The sequence below is a fragment of the Oncorhynchus clarkii genome, chromosome 9, assembly GCF_045791955.1.
Source record: "Oncorhynchus clarkii lewisi isolate Uvic-CL-2024 chromosome 9, UVic_Ocla_1.0, whole genome shotgun sequence".
Taxonomy (NCBI): Eukaryota; Metazoa; Chordata; class Actinopteri; order Salmoniformes; family Salmonidae; genus Oncorhynchus; species Oncorhynchus clarkii.
Genome location: NC_092155.1, coordinates 78963862 through 78985208, shown reverse-complemented (window position 1 = coordinate 78985208; position 21347 = coordinate 78963862). Strand labels below are relative to the sequence as shown.

Here is a 21347-nt window from a genome sequence, read left to right as displayed (position 1 = left end):
CTGAGAGAGGCAGGCCCTCACCAGACATCACCGGCAACAATGTCGCCTCTGGGCACAAAACAACCGTCGCTGGACCAGACAAGAAACCTTCTGTTCGTGATTTCCTGCAAGACAGGAATGTCAGTGTTCTGCCATGGCCAGCGAAGAGCCCGGATCTCAATCCCATTGAGCACGTCTGGGACCTTTTGGATCAGAGGGTGAGGGCTAGGGCCATTCCCCCCAGAAATGTCTGGGAACTTGCAGGTGCCTTGGTGGAAGAGGGGGGTAACATCTCACAGCAAGAACTGACAAATCTGGCGCAGTCCATGAGGAGGAGATGCACTGCAGTACTTAATGCAGCTGGTGGCCACACCAGATACTGACGGTTACTTTTGATTTTGAACCCCCCCCTTTGTTCAGGGACACATTATTCCATTTCTGTTAGTCACATGTCTGTGGAACTTGTTCAGTTTATGTCTCAGTTGTTGAATCTCATGTTCATACAAATATTTACACACGTTAAGTTTGCTGAAAAATAAACGCAGTTGACAGAGAGGACGTTTATTTTTTGTTTACATTAGTAATTTCAAATGACAAAACATACCGTAGAATGCCACAAAAAAAATAAAATGATATCCATCCAGGAAAATAAACTAGAAAGTGGGCCCCCACCAGACCTGAAGACTGGTGTTAGCACCCCAAGCAATTGCCTTAGACTTTAGCGCCATAGACCACGGAGGTGTGTGTGTGTGTGTGTGTGTGTGTGTGTGTGTACACTAACCTCTGAGGTATGTAGAACATGTTTTGGGGTGGTGGTTTGTAAAGCACCCCTCCATAGACTGGCCACAGACCACTGAGGATCCTGAACAGAGAACTCTTCCCACAGCCGTTAGGTCCTGTTATCAACAGATGCATACCTTCCTCCACCTGGGGAGAGAGAGGAGAGGGGGGGGGGGGTTATGGGAGAATCCAATGATCAGAGCCAGGGTTCCCCACACAGTAGCCTACTACCTTATACACTCTATGGAGCAGGAATGTAGCTAGCTAAAACAATCAAGCTATGGTACTGTTGTGTGTGTGTGAGGAGATCAGTGTGGAACTAGCCACTGATGAAACGATCATGAAAGGATTCTTTAAACAGGGGGCTTACTGTGTTGGGGCACACCATGATCCCCACTCACTCTCTCTCACACAGACCATACAGAAAAATGCTAATTTCCTAAATGCCATAGTTCTGATGCATTGGAGAGAGAGGCCGCTGCCCTCTGTTCTGATGCATGAGAGAGAGAGGCCGCTGCCCTCTGTTCTGATGCATGAGAGAGAGAGAGAGAGAGACCGCTGCCCTCTGTTCTGATGCGCGAGAGAGAGGCCGCTGCCCTCTGTTCTGATGCATTGGAGAGAGGGAGAGAGAGGTCGCTGCCCTCTGTTCTGATGCATTGGAGAGAGAGAGAGAGGCCCCTGCGCCCCGTACACAGCCCCTGCGCCCCGTACACAGCCCCTGCGCCCCGTACACAGCCCCTGCGCCCCGTACACAGCCCCTGCGCCGTATAAGTCAGCATTCAGCAAATAAACCTTGATTTGAACTAGAGAGAGGACAGGGTGCTATAGTAGTGCACGAGAGAGAGGACAGGGTGCTATAGTAGTGCCCTAGAAAGAGGACAGGGTGCTATAGTAGTGCCCTAGAGAGAGGAAAGGGTGCTATAGTAGTGCCCTAGAGAGAGGACAGGGTGCTATAGTAGTGCCCTAGAGAGAGGACAGGGTGCTATAGTAGTGCCCTAGAGAGGACAGGGTGCTATAGTAGTGCGCTAGAGAGGATAGGGTGCTATAGTAGTGCACTAGAGAGGATAGGGTGCTATAGTAGTGCACTAGAGAGGATAGGGTGCTATAGTAGTGCACTAGAGAGGATAGGGTGCTATAGTAGTGCACTAGAGAGGATAGGGTGCTATAGTAGTGCACTAGAGAGGATAGGGTGCTACAGTAGTGCACTAGAGAGGATAGGGTGCTACAGTAGTGCACTAGAGAGGATAGACTGACAAGGTACAAATCTGTTGTTCTGCCCCTGAACAGGCAGTTCACTGTTCCTAGGCCGTCATTGAAAATAAGAATTTGTTCTTAACTGACTTGCCTAGTTAAATAAAGGTAAAAATTAATGTTTAAAAAAATGTGGTTTATACTAACAAGCTGACCCCAGGTTCTCTGTCAGGGTTTGCAACAGTTCCACAGAGGGTAGATCAGTGTTCAGTCGTCTTTCTCTGGTGCTATAGGTGTCCCAAATGGCCCCCTATTCCCTTCATAGTGTACAACGTTTAAACCAGAGTCGGCAGTGCACTATATAGGGAATAGGATGGCATTTGGTAGTGAACCAATGCTGCTGCTGTTATCACTGTGTCACACAAGAAGCCAGGCAAGGACACAGAGACCTGGGGTACCAGCCCTATCTAGAACAGGACACGTCCGGTTCTAGATAACATATCTATGCTCCCTGGGAGTTTAAAAGTCTGGTTTATCGTCGTTAGGATAGTAATGTGTCTAACTAATGCCAGTCAAAAGTTGACACACCTACTCATTCAAGGGTATTTATTTGTACAATTATCTACATTGTATAATAATAGTGTAGACATCCAAACTATGAAATAACACATATGGAATCATGTAGTAAGCATACTAAGTTACTATAGCACCCTATCCTCTCTAGTGCACTAGTATATTTTTATATCTGAGATTTTTTCAAAGTAGCCTCCCTTTTGCCTTGATGACAGCTTTGCATTCTCTAATAATAAAAAAATTAAGAAAAATCCTTGAGTAGGCATGTCCAAATCTTAGACTGGTACTGTAGGTCTATAATGGCCTTTATACCGAGTTGTTATGGCTGATATGTCTGAAACATTGTTCCCCCGGTTGCCGTGTCTAAGTTGTTATGGCTGAAACATTGTTCCCCCGGTTGCAGTCTTGGTTGTTATGTCTAAAACATTGTTCCCCCTGTTGCCATGTCTAAGTTGTTCTGTCTGAAACATTGTTCCCCCTGTTGCCGTGTCTAAGTTGTTCTGTCTGAAACATTGTTCCCCCGGTTGCAGTCTTGGTTGTTCTGTCTGAAACATTGTTCCCCCGGTTGCCGTGTCTAAGTTGTTCTGTCTGAAACATTGTTCCCCCGGTTGCAGTCTTGGTTGTTATGGCTGAAACATTGTTCCCCCGGTTGCAGTCTAAGTTGTTATGTCTGAAACATTGTTCCCCCGGTTGCAGTCTTGGTTGTTATGGCTGAAACATTGTTCCCCCGGTTGCCGTGTCTAAGTTATGGCTGAAACATTGTTCCCCCGGTTGCAGTCTAAGTTGTTATGTCTGAAACATTGTTCCCCCGGTTGCAGTCTTGTTTGGACCAGGGATCTTGAAAAATGTCCCGTTTCCCCGACCACAGATTAAGGATGCTGCTAGCTGGACTAGAAAGCACCTTTAGAAAGAAAAATGTTTAAAAAGGAAGAATATGCTTCATCTGATTCCGGGCAGCCAACCAGAGACGACGCTGCCGACAGGTAGCCAACCAGAGGCGACGCTGCCGACAGGTAGCCAACCAGAGGCGACGCTGCCGACAGGTAGCCAGCGCTGCCGACAGGTAGCCAGCGCTGCCGACAGGCAGCCAACCAGAGACGACGCTGCCGACAGGTAGCCAGCGCTGCCGACAGGCAGCCAACCAGAGGCGACGCTGCCGACAGGTAGCCAACCAGAGGCGACGCTGCCGACAGGCAGCCAGCGCTGCCGACAGGCAGCCAACCAGAGACGACGCTGCCGACAGGCAGCCAGCGCTGCCGACAGGCAGCCAACCAGAGACGACGCTGCCGACAGGCAGCCAGCGCTGCCGACAGGCAGCCAACCAGAGACGACGCTGCCGACAGGTAGCCAACCAGAGGCGACGCTGCCGACAGGTAGCCAGCGCTGCCGACAGGCAGCCAACCAGAGACGACGCTGCCGACAGGTAGCCAGCGCTGCCGACAGGCAGCCAACCAGAGACGACGCTGCCGACAGGTAGCCAGCGCTGCCGACAGGCAGCCAACCAGAGACGACGCTGCCGACAGGTAGCCAGCGCTGCCGACAGGCAGCCAACCAGAGACGACGCTGCCGACAGGTAGCCAGCGCTGCCGACAGGCAGCCAACCAGAGACGACGCTGCCGACAGGTAGCCAGCGCTGCCGACAGGCAGCCAACCAGAGACGACGCTGCCGACAGGTAGCCAGCGCTGCCGACAGGCAGCCAACCAGAGACGACGCTGCCGACAGGTAGCCAGCGCTGCCGACAGGCAGCCAACCAGAGACGACGCTGCCGACAGGTAGCCAGCGCTGCCGACAGGCAGCCAACCAGAGGCGGCGCTGCCGATAAGTAATAAAATAAAGGCAGCACTTCTAAAATAATATTTCATATCTTGCAAATTCAGCAGGATAATTATTAATTAATTGTTGCACAAAATGAAAAATGTGGCAGTGACTCGCCAATGGCTTGATGTTTCAGCATCGTCTCAATATAGAGTTCTGCGTTCGACCATGTCACATGTGACGCGCAGGCGGACGAGCAGTATCCACCGTCGTAATACGGATGAAGCCTGAGCTGGAATGTGAAGCTAACTGAAGCTGGTTAGTTTTAGAAAACCCAGAGCAGATCTAGCTTGTTAGGTTGTGTTGATGGAGTCGAGGGTGTCTGCGTCACCTTGATGTTGAGGCTGGACACGACAACGTCTCCTGTCGGTGTGATGATGGGAAGGTTCTCACAGCTGATGCCCTTCTCCACGTCTATCACCTGACCTGCACACGCACACACACAACGGGACAGTTCAGGACCCAGAATACACACGCACACACGCACGCACACACGCACAACGGGACAGTTCAGGACCCAGAATATACACACACCAAAAATCACAGTACCATTGTAACAAGATGGTGTAATACCATTAGATGACCGACCCAAAGAGGAGTCGGGTGAACACAGACAGACAGACGGGTGAACAGACAGACAGGTCTCTGATCAACACCATCAGGTGAACACAGCACAGAAGATCCACAGGTTCAGTGAAGTGTTTTTGTAAGAACCAAATAACGGTATTTATTGGTATCTTTTCATTTTGATCAGTGAAAATGTCATGAATTGAATGTCATTTCTGGATGTAAAATTGAAATGTACCGATTTTTTATCATCAAGTTACATAGAGAGAAGAACATGTATTCATGAAAAGGCAAGCTGTGATGGAACCCGGAAGTTCCAGTACAATTTGATAAAATCCGACCGATAATTTGTTCGTTCAACATAGTGGGATCTTTGTGTCGGTAAAGTGACGAGATCCTGAGGCCCATTAATTACACAACAATCTACTGTCATCACCAAGTTTCAGCATGATAATGCACGGCCCCGTGTCGCAAGGATCTGTACACAATTCCTGGAAGCTGAAAATGACCCAGTTCTTCCATGGCCTCCATACTCACCAGACATGTTACCCATTGAGCATGTTCGGGATGCTCTGGATCGACAGTGTGTTCCAGTTCCCTCCAATCTCCAACAACTTCATACAGCCATTGAAGAGGAGTGGGACAACATTCCACAGAACACAATCACCAGCCTGATCAACTCTATGTGAAGGAGATTTGTCACGCTGCATGAGGTTAATGGTGGCAACACCAGATACTGACTGGTTCTCTGATCCACACCAGATACTGACTGGTTTTCTGATCCACTCCCTTACCTAAGGTATCTGTGACCAACAGATGCATATCTGTATTCCCAGTTGTGATATCCATAGATTAGGGTCTAATGAATATATTTAAATTAACTGATTTCCTTATATGAACTTTAACTATTTTTGTTCAGTATAACCATCATACTTGGAGTCACGTGACGATACGGTGTCTGGTCCTCCCACTATGACGACACGGTGTCTGGTCACGTGACGACACGGTGTCTGGTCACGTGACGATACGGTGTCTGGTCACGTGACGATACGGTGTCTGGTCACGTGACGATACGGTGTCTGGTCACGTGACGATACGGTGTCTGGTCCTCCCACTATGACTCGCTGGGAAACCATGCAGTTCATTAGGCTACAGATGAAATAACTTGATTAAGTCCACAGGGTGGTGGAAGTCCACAGTGATATTGATGCTCCTTTACAATAAATACTGATGCTCTTATTCTGGTCGACCGATAGAAATATTATCCATAATGATCTCATCATGTAGACGAGCCTCCCTGCAGAGCCTCCTCTGCTCTACGAGCGGTTGGTTCGCGCGCACGTGCCAAGACTTGAGTAGGCACATTTGCTATTTAATGGTTTGTTGAAAATGTGATGGAAACATATGGAATTTTTAAAAAAATTATTTGGGTACATGAACACTTAAGCGAAAAATTCCACTGTGTGCACTACATCATCTCTCACCGATTTAAAAATGAAATATCTGCAAGAAGTCCATTTGGTAGAAACACCACCGGTGGGGAAATATACATTCTAGAACATTCACATGAAATATACATTCTAGAACATTCACCTGAAATATACATTCTAGAACATTCACATGAAATATACATTCTAGAACATTCACCTGAAAATCTGTCACCAATTGGATGGAAACCTAACTAGTGTCTTATTAAAATGTTAAGAAACCAATAAATACAGTTACTCAATAAAATTGTATTTTTCAAATTCTTTCTCAAAAAACATTTGTATATTGTCCCATACAATAATCTGTCATCTGAATTTAATAAAAAAAACAAACGTACAAAAACAAATACCACTACAGTTACACTTTGAATACCATTAGTTAACCTAGTGATTGGTTGAATTCCTTGTCAGTCAGTTTACCTCGTATCATGATTGGTCCCTCCACCCTTATGCCGTGCTGCACCAGCTGTGTTCCTCCCCCCGTCTGCTCATCTCCTCCCTCCGCAGAGCGACGGAACACGCCCGCACGCACGTCCTCGAACACAGTGAACATCTCGTGCACGCGGGCTGTGTAGCCAGCCAGCTCGGTCACCTGGACCGGGTCAAAGGTCAAAGGTTATCCAGTAAAATCAGGGCAGGTGGTAGAGTTTATTAAAGGGTTTAGATCCATGATAGAGCAGTGGTTTCCCCAAAGACTCACTAGTTGTTAGTCTACTTTATCATGGTTCAAAATGAAAGGAAATGGAACACTCGACCCCTGTAACTAATGCCCAGGTTGTGGCAGTAAATGACAAAGTGTTCAGTCCCTGGTAAAACAAGTCAAAAAGGTACTGCACTGTAAAGGGAATGGGGTGACACTTGGAACGCAATCAATCAATGAGAAGTCATGGGGCCTCAACTCCTTGATGGTGCTCATGATCAATCTTGACAGTGAAGGGTTAGGGTCTAGGAGCCGGTTCTATAGCCTCACCTCCTTATAAGAGCTCATGATCAATCTTGACAGTGAGGGGTTAGGGTCTAGGAGCCGGTTCTATAGCCTCACCTCCTTATAAGAGCTCATGATCAATCTTGACAGTGAAGGGTTAGGGTCTAGGAGCCGGTTCTATAGCCTCACCTCCTTATAAGAGCTCATGATCAATCTTGACAGTGAGGGGTTAGGGTCTAGGAGCCGGTTCTATAGCCTCACCTCCTTATAAGAGCTCATGATCAATCTTGACAGTGAAGGGTTAGGGTCTAGGAGCCGGTTCTATAGCCTCACCTCCTTATAAGAGCTCATGATCAATCTTGACAGTGAGGGGTTGGGGTCTAGGGGCCGGTTCTATAGCCTCACCTTGTATGAGCTCATTAACCTCTCGACGGTTAGGGGTTAGGGTCTAGGAGCCGGTTCTATAGCCTCACCTCCTTATAAGAGCTCATGATCCTCTTGACAGTGAGGGGTTGGGGTCTAGGAGCCGGTTCTATAGCCTCACCTCCTTATAAGAGCTCATGATCCTCTTGACAGTGAGGGGTTGGGGTCTAGGAGCCGGTTCTATAGCCTCACCTCCTTATAAGAGCTCATGATTCTCTCGACGGCGTCTGCGGCAGAGTTGAGGAGGTTCCGAGCGGTGGAGAAGGCCTGAGCCCTCTCACTCACTAGGTCCTCCTCTTTCAAATTCATGGCCAACTGCTTCACATCCTCGGAGTCTGAAAGCATACAGAAGATACATAGCCCATACACAAACACGTCATAGCCCATACACAAACACGTCATAGCCCATACACAAACACTTCATAGCCCATACACAAACACTTCATAGCCCATACACAAACACTTCATAGCCCATACACAAACACTTCATAGCCCATACATTTGTAAGCCTGCTCCTTCGGGGACACGATCAAACGCTTCCCCAGCCTCAGTCTGATGGATCATCACTGTTAATCCAAAGTCCAGAGGACGTCGGAGCCCGTTTCATATGTGGGGGGGGGGGGTTGCTGTAGGTTTAGTACTGTAATCTATCATTACTGTAAACAGAGGAGACACAAAAAGCTGGACACGAGAAGAGCCAATCAGCAGCTAGCTTTGGATGGAGACGCAGGAGTGTTGGACACAACATGAGCCAATCAGCAGCTAGCTCTGGATGGAGACACAGGAGATGCCCTGACCAACACACACAGGGGGCTTTTGAGGTCAACAAGGCTCCACAGCAGTGTCCATATTTCAAAGCTACATGAACCTTGCTAGCTGGCATCACAGGGGTCCAGCAGTAGCTGGATGGATGACAGTGATTACAAGCTGGACGCTGGAAGAGCATAACTCTCAGCAGAGGAAAGTGCTGAGGCGCGACCGCAGTGTGAGAAGTTGGTCACCCAGTGTTGAGTTCCTGGGGCTCTACGTTGACAAGGATGGCGTGCGACCGACCCAGGATAAGGTAAAGGCTCCATTAAGGAGATAGTGTCGTTGTTTTTTTGTTGCGTCTCAACTTAAACGGCTTCCTACCTGATAAAGCGACTGTGTTGGGGCCCTTTGCATCACCTACTGGGCCAGGCAGCTCCCTGGAGTTGGACTGACGCTCACCAGGAGCTGCTGCAACTTTGATGATAGAAAACCCCCGTTACTGGTCTGTGAAGAGTCTTCATAGGGGCTCTGAACCTGTTACTGGTCTGAAGAGTCTTCATATGGGCTCTGAACCCCCGTTACTGGTCTGTGAAGAGTCTTCATATGGGCTCTGAACCCCCGTTACTGGTCTGTGAAGAGTCTTCATATGGGCTCTGAACCCCCGTTACTGGTCTGTGAAGAGTCTTCATATGGGCTCTGAACCTGTTACTGGTCTGAGAAGAGTCTTCATATGGGCTCTGAACCAGTTACTGGTCTGTGAAGAGTCTTCATATGGGCTCTGAACCCCCGTTACTGGTCTGTGTGCTACATGGATGGGCCTCGAGGTTCCTGTTCAAGGCCGCCTTGCACCCATTGGACTGGACAGCAAAGAAAGGGTCTGGTCTTCATAGACTTCGCTGTAGTGGAGTCCCACTCAGCGGCTGGCAGTAGCATGGTTAGCTCGATGATTCCCACTCAGCGGCTGGCACTAGCATGGTTAGCGCAATGATTCCCAAATCAAGGAACGTTAAGGAGCGCGCCACCCTATGGGACACCCAATCACGGCCGGATGCGATACAGCCTGGATTCGAACCAGGGACTGTAGTGACGCCTCGAGCACTGATGGAGTGCATGGAGGAATGGAGGAAATAGCCTAAACTTACCTTTCTGAAACCATGTGACTGTACTTTCACCATGTCCCATTAAATAAGCCTGCTCCTCCGCCAGATGCCTGGTCAATGCCCCCCCCCCCCCCCCCTCAGCGTCTACACAGACAGTAAAGTACCCTACTTCTGACACTAGTGTAATGAAATGAAGGAGAATCTTTGATGTGACTAGTGGGCTGCAAACCCTGAATGTAGGAGTGGGAGGCTGGTGGGCGGAGAAACCGGAGGACGGATTGATTGTAAAGGTATCAAACAATTGGGAACCATGTGTTTTACACAGTTCCCTTAATTCCATTCTATCCATTACAGTTAACCCCATCCTCCAATTTAAAAGTCGTAACCCCATCCTCCACTGGATCACAGACTAGAAGGTGTAAGGTAAGCAACTAGATTCAGCCGCGGGACGGTTTTTGAAGGTGCGGCTGGTCGGGGAGCCAGAACAGGGTCATTAAAATACATAATTTTGGTCTTACCATATCTGGAGTACCCTGTGGCGGTGATGATTGGTACAGCCACCATGACGAGTCCCGAGGCACTCCACAGGTATTTCATCAGGAACTGTTCCAGCATCACGTACCACAGACGCTTAAACAGGATCAGGTTGATCTGGGACGACAAGGAGCGGTAGGAGCGCTGCAGCTGGGACATCTCCACCTAGTGGCAGGAGGACATTATATTCTCATGTAATATTATAGAAACAAGGCCTAAATAATCATAATATTGTAATTTAGCAGCCACTTCCATCCCAAGCAACTTACAGCTCAATGAGAGTGCATAATCTTCCGTATGGTATCAGATCCCTGGGGGAATTGAACCCACAACTAGTGTCGGTAAAACAGTCACCGCAACAGCCCACCAGTGGTCACGAGTCATGAAGGCAGTTAAATTTCCCGTGAATGTTTAGGTTGCGGGAATTAGGCTTCTCCAAGCTCTGATGCTGCTGACGAGCCTACCGAACTTGCTACCGGCCTGGTACTCAGGGCTCTATTGTCCCGCTTACCACTGACATCAATGCAAATGTATTCTAAAATCTAAATCAAACACTTCATGAGCTCATGTTGAGCAACATTAAGGCTATGCAATTGAGGGAGAAAACAGAGTGATGGCCTCTAATAAAAAGATGATCAGCTTTCTATAGGCTAGGCCTACTATATTTATTTATCAGCTTTCCTAATATTAAGCACATTGCTTCTCTTTACAACAGGAGTATAGACTACCTGGATGGCATGAAAATGAACCAGGGGGAAGGCGTCCTCCATTCTCTAAGTGCAAAGATGACATGTGTTTCGTCCTGCTGACCCTGTTTCGATACAGGTGACATGATAAAGGTCCATCCCAAATCATTTAGTATATGTAAAAGACAAGATTAAATCAAGAATAGTCTGATGGGTTACAATATTAGCCTGTCATTGGTCAATTATATATTATCACTTGTGAATGATGCCCAGCATAAGAAACAATGCCTTTTCCCCCCCTAATCATAGTCGCACACATCATGTAGCCTAGCCCATAGGCCTATATGTTTTAAATAAAGTTTGTATCACAACTAAAGTTCACAAATAACTTAAAATGTAGCACATTAATCCACTTTACAAGGGGTGTAGAGCCTAACAAGCGTACATATTGTACGCAGCGAGTGAGTTTCCAGTTGAGAGGATGCTTTTTAAATGGAGAAAATTTACTTTCTAATAAAAGCATTTTATTTAACCAGGAAAGGTTCATTGACATTTGAAATGGCTTTTTCAAGAGCGTCCTGACCAAGATAGAAAGCACCAACTCAATTCAGCATTTCAGTTCAGCCATATTCAGCAGAGTAATTCATTAACAGTCAGACTTAGCCTTCCAAAACTTTATAGGGGTCATTCAGGTTATCAGACTAAATGTTCAGCCTTGGACTTCCTGAGAAGAAAATAACACTTGTTTCATAACTGCCTAAAAACCAGCCAATCAGCATCGGAACATGATTTCCTTGCTTTAGCCCAGGCTAGATTACGGTCGTGAACAACACAAGACAGCTCAGAAGGAAACCATGGATTATCCCTCCCTTTAACTCTGAACCTGTGGAATGGGGCATGTCTTTACTATTTGGAAAAAGCACGTTAAGAATAAACTCTTCCTCCATTCAAGATAAATATTAAAATAAAAATATCAAAAAAGCCCATTAAAAAAACTCTTCAAATTTCTCTTTTGAATAAAGTGTGGGTTTGTCTTAGGAACCTTAGTATTTCTAACAGCAACAACAGCACAATGGTATGTTAAATGTATTTATTAGACCTAAAAATGTAGATGTTCCAAAGGTCTGTATCAGTGGCTTGTAGGCTTTGTGTGGAAGCCAGGAGATGCTAAATGTGTTTGTTAAAGTCTCTTGGGTAGGGAGCAGTATTTTCACATCCGGATGAAAAGCGTGCCCGAAATAAACTACCTGTTACTTAGGCCCAGAAGCTAGGATATGCATATAATTAGATAGATTTGGATAGAAAACACACTAAAGTTTCTAAAACTGTTAAAATAATGTCTGAGTATAACAGAACTGATATGGCAGGCGAAACCCCGAGGGCAAACCACCCCCCCCCCCCAAAAAAACAAATTCAGCCTACCACTATTTTCAATGCTTGTCACTTTTATATAAGGTGAAGTCCTCCCAGATTGCAGTTCCTAGGGCTTCCACTAGATGTCAACAGTCTTTAGAAAGAGTTTCAGGCTGGTTTATGGAAATATGATGCAGAAATTCTTGTTTTTTCTGGGTGGCTCCCATTTTGGCTGTAGTGTTTCCAAGAGTGAATGAGAGCGTTCTCTTTTGTATTTTTCTCCGGTAAAGACTAAACGATTCTCCGTTTTAAATTGTATTTATTTACATATTAGGGTACCTAAGGTTTGATTATAAACGTTGTTTGACTTGTTTGGAGAAGTTTATTAGTAACGTTTGGGATTCATTTTGTATGCATTTTGATGGAGGGAAACTGGGTGGATTATTGACTGAAGCGCGCCAGCTAAACTGAGTTTTTATGGATATAAAGAAGGACATTATCGAACAAAAGGACCATTTGTGGTGTATCTGGAACCTTTTGGAGTGGCAACAGAAGAAGATCATAAAAGGTAAGGCATTTATTATATCGCTATTTCTGACTTTCGTGGCGCACCCGCCTGGTTGAAATATGTTTTTCATGCTTTTGTATGAGGGAGCTGTCCTCAGATAATCAAATAGTTTGCTTTTGCCGTAAAGCTTTTTTGAAATCTGACACAGCGGCTGTATTAACAAGAAGTTAAGCTTTATGTTGACATATTACACTTGTGATTTTATGAAAGTTAAATATTTATAATTCTGTAGTTTGAATTTCGCCCTCTGCAATTTCACCGGATGTTGGCCAGGTGGGACGCTACCGTCTCACCTGCCCATAAGAAGTTAATTAACGGTCAATTACCAGTGAGACCGACAGTTATTTGCTTGACAATCACCGGCTGATTTCCTGACCTCCACAGCCCTACCCACAACCTTGGCTTTGCTAGCGCCACACTCTTACCAACGGAGGTGGCAGCTAGCCTAGCGGTTAGAGCGACGGGCTACTAACCAAAAGGTAGCTGGTTAGAATCCCCGAGTCGACAAGGTGAACAAATCTGTGGATGTGCCCTTGAGCAAGGCACTTAGCCCTAATTGCTCCTGTAAATCGCTCTAGATAACAGCTTCTGCAAAAAATTACTACAACATAATGTAATGCGTCATTACAAGACCATTACAAGACCATCTTGGGTAAGAGTCAGCATTTACAAACCAACACAGCTCCACACTAGAGAGTGTTGAAACAGAGGGGTTTAAAAAAACAAGCAGCATTTCAGATTGGCCAACAGGAGATTAGGTTCACCATTTCTGCTTGGTCACATGACAAGACTCCTCCCCCTTCCCGCTGACTCCTGGCCTGACCACCCGAACACAGTAAAGAGGGTTCTCTTCACAACACAGACGAGAACATTATGAAAATCATTCAAATGAGTGTTTTCACTCAATGCAACATCTGGAATGCCTGACAGAGTCTCCTTCCTTTCATTATTTCTTCAAGCGGAACATTATGAGAGGCAACAGGCATCAGTCTGATCACACCTGCAGAATCCCAGAGCCTCTATGAAAGGCAGAGATAGTCAGATTTTTATTTTATTTAACTAGGCTAGTCAGTTAAGAACAAATTCTTATTTACAATGACGGCCTACACCAGTCAAACCCGGACGACGCTGGGCCAATTGTGCGCCGCCCCTATGGGACTCCCAATCACGGCCGGTTGTGATACAGCCTGGATCCTAACCAGGGTGTCGGTAGTGACGCCGCTGGCACTGAGATGCAGGGCCTTAGACCTCTGTGGCACCGGGGAGACTGATTATGCCTGGCAGTCGCTTTCCTTTCACCTGACATAATATCTTTGAACTTTGAGCATTCTGACATTGACAGACCGGTCAACGGTCATGTTTACCTTGTGTCCTCCGTAGAAGACAGTATATTCACTAGGTGTGTATGCATTTACCCAGGTGTGACAGTTACCTTGTGTCCTCCGTAGAAGACAGCATATTCACTAGGTGTGTATGCATTTACCCAGGTGTGACAGTTACCTTGTGTCCTCCGTAGAAGACAGTATATTCACTAGGTGTGTATGCATTTACCCAGGTGTGACAGTTACCTTGTGTCCTCCGTAGAAGGCGATCTCCTCCGAGTTGGCGATGATGCGCGAGTGCATGTACCTCAACTCTCCTTTCCTCCGGGCTTCTTCCACCACTAGCTTACCAAACCGCGGCGAGAACATCCTCAGAACCTTCGTGACAAAAGATATTTGCATCAAAAAACCCAACCAAAGTAATAACACAAAGTGGGTGAGAGAACACACTGTACTACCATCTGTGGAAATCATTTCAAACTTTTTTTGTTTTGTCAAAACAAAACGCTGAAAAATCCCAATAAACCAAATATAACAAAAATGTATTAAGACTAAATAAAAAAGCACATGAGACACCTTGGCGGTGATTGCCACGACCACGCCGGCGATGACGGACGGCCAGGTGGTGTTGGCTCCTTTAGACTCCGCTGTCCTGAGGAGGGTATAACAGGTCACCACCACGTCCAGACACGGCTTGGTCAGGTTGGAGTACAGGTGGGCCACAGATCCAGCAAACATCACCATGTCTTCTGTCAGAGACTGGAGGAGAAGAATATGACATTGTTCATTATATTGGTGAGAGCAGAACAATTTTGTATTTTGTTTATAACTCAACCCCTTGAGAAAGACTAGAGGGACAGACAGAGACACGAGACACAGACCGGCTTCAGCCATAAGCTGAAGGGGCACCAGGCTGCTAGGAACTCAGGTCAGGGTGTCGACTTACTGTTGAAAGTTAAAATACTTGCACGTTTTGTATTCTATTTTATATCTAAGTTAGCTCCAGTTCTGTTAATGATATCAATGAGTGACTAACAAAATAAATGTAAAAAAAAAATTAAAGGGGGCTCCCTGATTAGGTCAGAGTTTCCGTTAGGAACTCAGTCGGGGTCTCAACGGTTGAGAGTTAGAAAAGCAGAATACACAAGGTACAAGCTCTACATTTGGTTGTACGTCAGCAGTTTCTCTTGCCATGTCAGTCACTAGCTAGGCGTCCATCCAATTAGCTTGCCATGTCAGTCACTAGCTAGGCGTCCATCCAATTAGCTTGCCATGTCAGTCACTAGCTAGGCGTCCATCCAATTAGCTTGCCATGTCAGTCACTAGCTAGGCGTCCATCCAATTAGCTTGCCATGTCAGTCACTAGCTAGGCGTCCATAGAATTAGCTTGCCATGTCAGTCACTAGCTAGGCGTCCATAGAATTAGCTTGCCATGTCAGTCACTAGCTAGGCGTCCATCCAATTAGCTTGCCATGTCAGTCACTAGCTAGGCGTCCATCCAATTAGCTTGCCATGTCAGTCACTAGCTAGGCGTCCATCCAATTAGCTTGCCATGTCAGTCACTAGCTAGGCGTCCTCCAATTAGCTTGCCATGTCAGTCACTAGCTAGGCGTCCATCCAATTAGCTTGCCATGTCAGTCACTAGCTAGGCGTCCATCCAATTAGCTTGCCATGTCAGTCACTAGCTAGGCGTCCATCCAATTAGCTTGCCATGTCAGTCACTAGCTAGGCGTCCATCCAATTAGCTTGCCATGTCAGTCACTAGCTAGGCGTCCATCCAATTAGCTTGCCATGTCAGTCACTAGCTAGGCGTCCATCCAATTAGCTTGCCATGTCAGTCACTAGCTAGGCGTCCATCCAATTAGCTTGCCATGTCAGTCACTAGCTAGGCGTCCATCCAATTAGCTTGCCATGTCAGTCACTAGCTAGGTGTCCATCCAATTAGCTTGCCATGTCAGTCACTAGCTAGGTGTCCATCCAATTAGCTTGCCATGTCAGTCACTAGCTAGGTGTCCATCCAATTAGCTTGCCATGTCAGTCACTAGCTAGGTGACCATCCAATTAGCTTGCCATGTCAGTCACTAGCTATGTGTCCATCCAATTAGCTTGCCATGTCAGTCACTAGCTAGGTGTCCATCCAATTAGCTTGCCATGTCAGTCACTAGCTAGGTGTCCATCCAATTAGCTTGCCATGTCAGTCACTAGCTAGGTGTCCATCCAATTAGCTTGCCATGTCAGTCACTAGCTAGGTGTCCATCCAATTAGCAACAGATTTGAATGTAAATATTCAAAAATCTGTATAAAAACACAATGTGCTTTTTTCCCCAAGAGATGTTTCCATCAAATTGACATGTTGCAGATAAAAGGCTCCGTCTCAGGGAGGGGGCCTCAGGGAGGGGGCCTCAGGGAGGGGGCCTCAGGGCTCTGCATCACAGTGCTAGCTGTGCCACTAGAGGTCCTGGTTCGAGTCCAGGCTCTGTCGCAGCCGGCCATGACCGGAAGCTGCCCATGGGGCGGCGCATAATTGGCCCAGCGCTGTCTGAGTTAGGAGGGGTTGCCCGGCAGGGATGTTCTTGTCCCATCGCTCTAGCGACTCCCGTGGCAGGCCGGGCGCAATGCACACCGACAAGGTCGCCAGGTGTACGGAGTTTCCGCCGACACATTGGCTTGCGGATTAAGCTCGTTGTGTCAAGAAGCAGTGCGGCACGTCGTGTTTCGGAGGACGCACGGGTCTCGACCTTCACCTCTCCCGAGTCCGTATGGGAGTTGCAGCAATGAGACCAGACTAACTACTAATTGTATATCATGAAATTAGGGAGAGAAAGGGGTTAAAGTACACAACAAAAAGTCAATGGGTTTCCAATTGCATTTTACACCGATGAATCTCACCAAAAAGAGATGCGTTATTTAGCGAGTCTGGTAATAGCTGATGCGCTCTGGCCAACAGCTGGCAGAGAGTGTGGGTATAACCTACGTGACTTTATGGACATTATTTGTAAAGGTCAGAAGGCAGTCAAGCATCAATGATCTTGTCACCAAGTGCTGAAGGGTTTGGGTGAGAGATTATTTGCGATTGCAAAGACTTGGGCGCTACTTTTTCGAATGACAGCTCATATATTTTGTTAGCTAGCTAGCCACATAAGTTAAAGCCATCTCGACCAGTTTACAGCTTAATTACGCCAGTTAGCTTGCTAAATCAAGGGTGAGGGGGTGTGAGAAACATCTGCAGGAGCTCAGCCATCCAAACGTGCAATTATTGACATGGGAACATTTTTCACGCTGTGAATTTTGTTTTACAACATGACGTCAATCACAACACAATCAGAACGATGGGAAACTATTTCACACTGGTAAGATTTCTTACATGACACAGGGAACGTGCCCAGGGGCCCTGACCTTCAGGGGGTTCCCATTGATTTAGTTAGTCACTCTCATTCAGATATCATTAACAAGGTATTAGTCAGCGGCAGGGTAGCCTAGTGGTTAGAGCGTTGGACTAGTAACCGGAAGGTTGCGAGTTCAAACCCCCGACCCCCGAGCTGACAAGGTACAAATCTGTCGTTCTGCCCCTGAACAGGCAGTTAACCCACTGTTCCCAGGCCGTCATTGAAAATAAGAATTTGTTCTTAACTGACTTGCCTGGTTAAATAAAGGTAAAAAAAAAAAAAAAAAAAAAAAGGCAAAATTGCAGGAAATTTGCTTTAAAACTTCAACAACAGAAACATCTGTGCCCTATAGCAAATTAAGTAGGATTGCATGAAATGTGTTATAAATTGCTACATTTCCCTCCGCCACATGGCAAAATGTGTTATAAATTGCTACATTTCCCTCCGCCACATGGCAAAATGTGTTATAAATTGCTACATTTCCCTCCGCCACATGGCAAAATGTGTTATAAATTGCTACATTTCCCTCCGCCACATGGCAAAATGTGTTATAAATTGCTACATTTCCCTCCGCCACATGGCAAAATGTGTTATAAATTGCTACATTTCCCTCCGCCACATGGCAAAATGTGTTATAAATTGCTACATTTCCCTCCGCCACATGGCAAAATGTGTTATAAATTGCTACATTTCCCTCCGCCACATGGCAAAATGTGTTATAAATTGCTACATTTCCCTCCGCCACATGGCAAAATGTGTTATAAATTGCTACATTTCCCTCCGCCACATGGCAAAATGTGTTATAAATTGCTACATTTCCCTCCGCCACATGGCAAAATGTGTTATAAATTGCTACATTTCCCTCCGCCACATGGCAAAATGTGTAGAACTCCAAAAAGCATGTTTTAAAACTGCAATATTTTCTCTCCCAGTGTCAAAATGTGTAGAATTGCTGTAAATGAACTTTAAAAAAACGTACACTAAAATGTTTTGCCCGCAACCAAATCTTACATAGGGCCCCCGAAAAGGCTAGAGCCGGCCCTGCACACGCCGCCCCCCCCCCTAAATACACACACCTGGTCTGGGTTGGCGAGGCGTCCGTCCATGTTGCTGACGCGGTAGTATGTTTGGTTGCTGAAGTAGAGCTTATAGGCGTGGGTTACCAAGCGCGTGCGGAAGGCCAGGGCCAGCTGTCCCTCTAGGTAACGGATAGCGCTGTTCACAAAGGTGGCCGGGACAGCAATGAGCAGCCATTTTGTCAACTCCCACACAAACGCCTGGGGGTCCTTCTTCACAATGGTCTTCACTGCAAGAGGAGGATAGAGATGTATTTAGTACACCAATCTGCAAAGACGGATATTCTACTTTTGCTCTGCTCCCAACAGCCTCAGACAACACAGTCGCAGGGGTTAAGTGCCTTGCTCAAGAGCACAACGGCAAGAGCATAGTACCTGGAATCTGAAAGCAGCCACCTGCCGGGTTGCCAGTTCATCTACCCAGACTGGTCATTCGAACCAGCAACATTCAATGTCTGTCCTACCTACCTATCATGCCGTCCAGGTTGGCCACGTAGATAGAGAGGAAGGTTCTGGAGATGAGAGCCAGGGAGTGGAACCCCAGCAGACCCAACTCCTTACAGAACAGCTGGGGAAACAGGATACGAAGCAGGTGACTTAGCCTCTTCAGAAACTCCTGGTTCACAGCCGGCGAGTTACTACTTTTCTTCTTTCCTTGTTTCTCTGACCCCTCCAGTAGCACCCCGTTAGAGTTTAGGGGGGGAACTGGGAGCGGTGTACCCCCGACATTCTTCCTGAGTTTAGCCCATAAGTAGGGGTAGAGTTTCTTGATTCCATAGGCAGCGACGAGAAGGATAACTGCTTTTCTGGCATGGGAGGTTTTCTTGAGTTGCTCGGGAAGCTTTTCATACATTACCAACATTGTGAAGGCTGGTTAGCACGCGGCTTTAATAAAGCCAAATACAGCTGAGCTCTCCCAACTGAAACACCTGTTAACGTTAAACCCACGATGACCTCTCTTCTATATAGCTACAACCTTATAACTTAAAAAGGTGCTTCTTGCTGCCTATTCAATGATAGTTAGCTATTTCACATTAACGTTGCAAGCATAACAAAAACGCAATCAACTATAACATTCACTTGGCCAGTTAAAGCAACTATGAACCAACCTCTTTCAAGCGAAACAGAAATGCCGATAGACAAGCCATCGCATACGCAGTACTACTGCTCGCTAACCTTAGCTAGCTAGGTTACTTCGGTTAACAACCAGGAAAGCTAGAAAGCCGTGATAGAGATGAAACCTGCTCTCTCATAGCATAGCGGTAACGTTGATATCTAGCTATATATTATATCCATATATTCATACGAGAGGTATTTACAGACGAACAACACTCACTGAAATGAAGGGGAAAAAATAAAAACACTTCCTAAGCTACTTAGCTAGCATGCTAACTTTAGCGGAAACTTTTTGTCTGCCCCCAACTTCCATATCACTGGCTGGATAACGTTACCCGTCCAGTAGTAGCTAGCTAGCTAGCTAGGAAGGTGACCTTCTGGGGGGGAAAACAGCCCCCGACGTCGACAGTCAAAATGCTCTAGTAATGTTTGACAATGTCTTGCATCAGATGCAGAAGTCTTATTCAACATGGACTCCTCTTATTCTATGATATAATGGATTGATTGGCACCGCTTATTTATTTATAACTCAGTGATTGGCGCAGATCTTCTTCTTCTTCTTCGGTGGGGTTTTAGGGCAGACTACAACCCTAAAAAGGAGTATTGCCGCCCACTACTGGCTACAGGAAAACCAAAAACGGGGGGGGGGGGGTGCATAATTGAAAAGGGGGGGGGGGGGGGGAAACATCACTTTTAACTTCCTCAAACATCCCGAAAAGCATATTACTAAAAACAAAAATCAGTCAGTCATTCAAATTCCCTCAGAGCACTGCACGGATCTGGGGACCTGAGAGGATGGAACTGCTCCAGACAGTAATCCGTGCAGCAACAGATGATCCATTATATTGGCCAGATACTCTAGTGGCCTCTCTAACAATGACCATGTTTACATGCGCACAATATTCCGGATAGTAGCTCATATCCGTTCACATGTACTTCTGATATCCTGCTCATGAGTATCCTTGTATCAATGAATAAACTAAACTAAGGCAGGTATTTTTTCAATTCAACCAGACCAGGCCCTCCTCTGAGTTTTCATACCTGAACAGCACTTTACTTGCCAAGGTAGAGTACATGATCAGCGAATACATTAAATGTACAGGCTACAATGTGGGGATCTCATGCATGGTAATAACTACATGTATATTCGACTTGCATCCTTGGCATAAAGTTATATTATATTCTACTCAATCGATAGGCTTCATTAATGTAATTCGGGCTGTTTTGAAGTTGATACAGCTGGCTATGATAGCTGAGGTTCATAGCTAGGTTCTGAACTAATATGTATACCAAACGTTTGGGTCCATACACAGATCGAATAGATAGCTAGCTACACATCCATGGGCATACAGGTATTTTTATCCTCCACTGCACAATAAGCAAGAACATAGCTAGCTACATTTTTTCATCTATCTTGCATGGCAAATATCAGCAAGGCAATCTTACAAAATTGTACATTCAATTTGCAGTAAATTCTTTAGCTAGCTAGATTCTTTATATCCACTGTTTCACCAGATGGCAGCCTGGTTTTCTGGTTGTTTCAGTCCCTAAAACATTAAACAACCAGAATTACAATGTCATACTCATGTCACGACACCCATAAAGCTGGTCAGCTAGCTTGCAAAATCGCGATTTTTGTAAATTAACTTTATGATAAAAACAAATGCATAATCGTTTGTCTCTACATATTCCTGTCAACTGTACATGTTTTGCAT

At 46.1% G+C, this 21347-nt stretch overlaps 1 protein-coding gene across 1 annotated transcript in view; it reads right to left on the bottom strand.

Moving 5' to 3' along the window:
* Positions 1-20126, bottom strand: part of LOC139416969 (ATP-binding cassette, sub-family D (ALD), member 1) — a 30062-nt gene extending 9936 nt beyond the window's left edge. The window contains exons 1-9 of the mRNA XM_071166194.1: positions 18985-20126; positions 18517-18746; positions 14631-14813; positions 14301-14432; positions 10110-10290; positions 7934-8076; positions 6814-6985; positions 4671-4765; positions 761-906 (exon numbers count right to left, since the gene is read on the bottom strand). Of these exons, the coding sequence (XP_071022295.1) occupies positions 761-906; positions 4671-4765; positions 6814-6985; positions 7934-8076; positions 10110-10290; positions 14301-14432; positions 14631-14813; positions 18517-18746; positions 18985-19378 (1676 nt within the window). The 5' untranslated portion in view covers positions 19379-20126. The remainder of the gene's footprint in view (positions 1-760; positions 907-4670; positions 4766-6813; positions 6986-7933; positions 8077-10109; positions 10291-14300; positions 14433-14630; positions 14814-18516; positions 18747-18984) is intronic.
* Between the last annotated feature and the right edge of the window lie 1221 nt (positions 20127-21347).